The sequence below is a fragment of the Cornus florida genome, unplaced genomic scaffold, assembly GCF_030987335.1.
Source record: "Cornus florida cultivar Cherokee Brave unplaced genomic scaffold, ASM3098733v1 CherokeeBrave_3.0.0_Hap2_Chr11, whole genome shotgun sequence".
NCBI classification, from domain to species: Eukaryota; Viridiplantae; Streptophyta; class Magnoliopsida; order Cornales; family Cornaceae; genus Cornus; species Cornus florida.
This window is the reverse complement of record NW_026775581.1, coordinates 17,852,454-17,857,680: the sequence shown is the minus strand read 5'-3', so window position 1 is coordinate 17,857,680 and position 5,227 is coordinate 17,852,454. Positions and strand designations below refer to the sequence as shown.

The 5,227-nt window shown below is 34.1% G+C and overlaps 1 protein-coding gene across 9 annotated transcripts in view; it reads right to left on the bottom strand.

Moving 5' to 3' along the window:
• The window catches only part of LOC132283456 (uncharacterized), a 5,484-nt gene extending 522 nt beyond the window's left edge, over positions 1-4,962 (bottom strand). The window contains exons 1-8 of one of the 9 annotated variants that reach the window (XR_009472040.1): positions 4,690-4,962; positions 4,265-4,401; positions 3,200-3,328; positions 2,404-2,596; positions 2,104-2,152; positions 630-693; positions 100-534; positions 1-8 (exon numbers count right to left, since the gene is read on the bottom strand). The exon at positions 1-8 is cut by the window's left edge and continues 522 nt beyond it. Coding sequence is in view for 1 of the 9 variants with exons in the window: in XM_059785400.1 (XP_059641383.1) it covers positions 1-8; positions 100-494 (403 nt within the window). In the remaining 8 variants the exon portion in view is untranslated. Of the gene's footprint in view, positions 9-99; positions 535-615; positions 842-2,103; positions 2,153-2,403; positions 2,617-2,695; positions 2,750-3,199; positions 3,329-4,264; positions 4,402-4,689 lie in introns of all 9 variants that reach the window. The other 8 variants (XR_009472042.1, XR_009472043.1, XR_009472044.1 and 5 more) reach the window with 8 other exon arrangements.
• Between the last annotated feature and the right edge of the window lie 265 nt (positions 4,963-5,227).

Here is a 5,227-nt window from a genome sequence, read left to right as displayed (position 1 = left end):
AAATATCCCTGCATAACAATAATTTTTACACAAAAGAGAAAACTTAAATCTAAATTTAAAGTATAAATAATTTTAAAGCATAAATAATTGAAATCTAACCTATAAAGTTGGGAATACTCTTGTGGTACATGCTTGTTACGCCTTAGCACTTCAAAAACATTCTTATCAGAACCCTCCAATATTATATTCTCCAGGTACGTGCCATGTTGCAACACTTCCATCAAAATAGGACAAATGCCAACTAATAATACTTCATTTCTAGAAGCCAGATTTGGAATAGAAATCAAATGCACTGTTGTAACAAGTCCTAAATGATTTCGAAGGACTCCTCCAGCACTTCCTTTTATGGTACCATCAGTCTCTTTGTTTACAAAGACTTTAATATTCAGCTTGTACCATCCATTGGGTGGAGCTATCCAAATTAAAACTACCACAAGATGTTTCAGCGTTGACCCAATAGATTTGTCCAAAACGCGAATACATTCCTTAAGCATATTCGAATACACCGTACCTCTTTTCCCTTGAGGGACTCTACTGCGCATCCACATAAAGTCAATAACAGTAATGTATTAGTAATGTATTTGAATTGGGAAGGCTTAGCCAAATCAACATTACCATAATGCAACAACCTTCTTTTCTTAAACTTTTGTTCAACCCTTGTTCACAGAACCGTTTGTAAAATCTTGACGAAGTCTGCCATTTAATGATCAAACACAAATTGGGAATTATGCCAGGGCTAGAGAAAGAAAATCACAAAAAGATGTTGAACTTATAATTGTGTTGAAGTTTGGAAACATCCATGTTCTGATGTAATGACCAAACACGGCGTGATGAACGATTCCTAAGGAGGCATAATATAAAAACATCATTAAAGGCAAAAATATAGCAACAAATAACAACAAATATATAAAATATTTTAATTACATCAAGCCAAAATCTTCCTTGATTATTTTAAAGTCTCAGGTACAAAAATAGAAATGTTAATAAAAATCCCTTGAAGAGGGAAGCTATTGCTAAACACGATAAAATATAATCAAACTAATTTAAATCTTTGACACCATTTCAAGATGTGAACAATATGCTTCCATTATGTACTTGTGTCTTATTTTTCAGAACTAGCACCGAAACAAAATTTAGTATGGAATCTGTTTTCGGGAATGAAAGCCATAAATGACTGCAATTTGACCCTTGCAGCTGGGCATTAGTACTCTAGAGTATGGATGAGAAGTAATGTAACCCTTTTCTTTAGTTGGTGATGTAATGTTATTCAAGATATCTTTAGCAATAGAGAGTTACATTATATTCACCGTACAATAGAGAGGGAACAGATAATTGATGGCACAAATGGCCTTAAACCACCTCTTACTGTTTTGATGATAACAAACAAATATAATAAGTACTTTTAACATAACTCCATTTGAGATGCAATTAAGAAGGAGCACAAGCACAAATAAAGAACAAAGGCATGTACTCATCAAAGAAGGGATGAGAAATGGAAAGCCTCTCGTCCATCCATAGGGGTAGCTTAGAAATGGTGAGAGTAGATTAAATGTAAGGCAAATAGATTATAGCACTTTGGTTTAAAGCTCAAAATGCATTTCATTCATCATACAAACTATAATATTTTGTCACTTGAACTGATCGAACAGATGCTCAATATAACCGATCAAATAGCTTTATTGAAATGACAAACTGTATACGATGTGTCCGATCACTTCAGCATATAACCGATCACTTAAATATGAAATAAATCTGTCTTTTAAGTTTATTTTCTCTCTCCATAAATGCTGTGTCTTGAGAAAATTGAATTGGTAAAAAGAAAAAAAAAGTTCAAAACTGCACTCTATGGGGTGCTCTAAGGGACCGTATTCTAGTAACATAAAAAAAAATAAATAAATAAAAAATAAAAAATCCATTTTATCACTATTAAAAATAAATCATAATATGTCATAAGTATTAAAGACCATCTCATAATATGAGCGTAATTTTTTTTACTTTAATTAAGATAGAAAACCTAAGAAGTAATAAAAGAAAAATAAAATCTTGAACCAAAGTAATATGATATTTTTCTAATACATCATGAGTCATAAACAACAAACTTACTATTTTCCGATTCCACTCGTTTCAGTGAGCTCTTTTCCCTGGAGTAAACCTATATTAAAGGGATAGAATTCAAACACCTCATAAACTTTGTGGAGAGATGGAAACTGGACTTTAATAACAATCAGAAGTTTTTCTTTCATAAAAAGAGAATAACAATAATAATAACAGGAACTATAAGAATATGAAATCAATAAACTTGAATCAAGTTCAAAATGATTAAAGGAAGTATTACATATCGGCAAAGACTTATAGATTTCAATCAGAAATCTACTAAAAAGAAGAAGAATAGGAGTTAGCTACCTGATGATTAAGGAGACATGCCTCTTAAAGGCTCAGAACCGCCACCACCCTAACCATTATAGTTAGACAGTGAAGAGATATTCTCTTCTCCTCCTTGCCCCTGCGCTCTCTTCCTTCTTTCTTCACCTTACACGAGGATTGAGGTTAGGGTTTTCCTTTTCCGTGCCCTTCGTTCCTTCCTTACTGCTTCACCCTAAATTTCAGATTAGCAAACTTAAATTTCAGATAGACGTTAAAGTTTGACTTTAAATAAATAAATAAATACTAAAAATAAAATGTTTCAATGACTTACTAATATATAACTGATGATATTAAAACTAAAAAAAGAAGCAAGATCCACAAGCACCTAACAATAATTGCATATGATATAAGGAACAATCAAAATGAGAACAAGAAAGCTCATTCAAAACACCAAAAATCAAGAGAAGCTGTAAGAGAAGCTGCAGAATCACAAATATATAAGAAAAGAAGCCAAAGCCATAAACCTATATATCAAATCGTTCAGAAAATGGGACAAAGCCCTCATTTTTAAGGCCACACACTGAATAAATTAACAAAATTAGAAAAACCAAATGTTGTATAAAGATGGAGTTGAAAGAGCCCCAAATTTCAACCACACATGACAAAACAAGAAACTGAAATCCCAAAATTCAAACAACAAAAAGCATAGAAACACCAAATCTAACCTAAACACCAGATAGATCAATTCACATCGATACGGGTCGAAACCACATTGCATATTAAGATCAGCAACAAAAACAATACAAACGCAGAAATGAAGGCTAAGATTTCTTACAGTTTCGGCTTCCGAACTGTGAAGATCTCTATCTTTCCTCCACCTCCTGAGCGAGCGAGACCACAACAGGGCCGGCCCTAAGATTCCAATTATTTTGAGAGGCCCTAGGTGAACTTTCAAATGTGAGGCCTTGAGTTTCACATGCGCAAAAAAGAATTATAAGAGTGCAAAATTTTAACACGATGTTTTCAAATTCTATAGCTAATACAATTGTGCCCCTGTGCATTGTGCAAAAGACAACTAACCAATAACTATAAATTTATCTCCACCAACAAATAATTGTGCACCTGTACAGTGTGCATAAGACAACTAACTAATAAGTATAAATCCATCACCACTAAATAATTGTGCGCATGTGTTGTGTGCTTAAGACAACTAACTAATAATTATAAATTTTTATCACCACCAATATATAATTGTGCGCGTGCAATATGCATAAAACAGCTAACTAATAACAATAAATTTATCAATTAAAGAGTGCGAAATTTTCACAGGCACAAAATAAAAAATGAAGAGAGCAGTTTACTAGAGAACAGAAAACTGCAGCTTCTTTTACATTCATTGTTTATATAGCTACTAAAATTTGATGATTACAGATGACAAAAATATGTGGAGATGAGGTGACTATATATATATATATATAGGAGGCTGAACTTGTAGTACTGAAGAAGTAGTGGGACTTTTAGGTTATATGTGGCCTCCACTATCATATATAGTGGAGGCCACATATATTAACTACACTACAGTTTGTTATGTGTTTTTTTGGGAGCCAATAACCCACCGTCATTGATGGATCATTGCTACAGAAGACCTGTGCAAATTAATAGAAAAAACCATTAACTTTTGTTTTGTTAAAGCCTGCTCTTGATTTCCATGTGTTTGTCTATTTTGATGGGAAGTGCTTTGACAGTATTATTAACTGAAATTCTAGCTGAGCCAACTTCAAATAACATCAATAATGGTGGTATGTATCTTCATATAAAAATAAAATAAAAATAAAAATGCCCTTAGTTTGGCACTTTTAATTATGAGCATAATTTAGAGATCAAAAAAGTTAATTATTACCTCAACCCACTAGAAGGGATCCTTAATTTTCGTGGGATTGAATGTGAAAATGCAAAAAATTATGGGGAAAAGGGGTATGGCTGCTGCTGTTGTGAGATTGGAGTGGACTTCGGGAGAGGAAAAAAAAAAAAAAGTACCTGCCATAGATTATGAACTCGATCACCATGAAAGACACATGTAGAAAGGCACACATTTATTAAATACTAAGAGAACCATAATATATTCATTCAGCTTTTGATAGCCATCACACACACAGTAACACACGCAAAACCCTAGCTACTTTTCACTATTGGAAGGCCAGAATCAAACGAACCAAAGTTAGAACAAATCAAATGATGAGATGAACGAAAGAAAGAAACATATATAAAAGATCGAACCATGCAAAAGGAGAGAGAAGAGAAGAGAGAGAGAGAGGATGAACATACCTTGTCACCTGAGGCGATAGCGGAGGCTGTGCCCTGCGGAGTTTCGAAGCAGGTTGTGCCGTCTGAAACTTGCCCTAACTTAATTTTAATTTTTATTTTTTTTCCATCCCCTATGGGCCACAAAATTTGAGGCTCTCTAAAATTTGAGGCCAAAGGCGACCACCTTGGTCGCCTTGGGCCAGGGCCAGGGGCAGCACTGGACCACAATATGAACCAACTTCCCACTCCTCTCTCTCTCTCTCTCTTCCTATCCTCTTAAGGGCTAGCAATGAATTTTGGCGCCATTGCACCAAGCTGAGCCTCCGCCTTAAATGGAAGAAGTATAGGAGGATTAGATTGAAGTTAGGGTTTTCATATCCAACGGCTGAGATCAACTTTGTATGGCACATGGGACAGAATTAATGCGTCAAAATTTTAAGTAAATGACCGGGCGAATGGAACACGTGTGAACTTGGGATAAAATTGTGCCAATGGCCTAAAATTTAAATTAAGAATTTAAAGTATATAATTTTTTTTTAACCAAAGAATTAAAAGTATT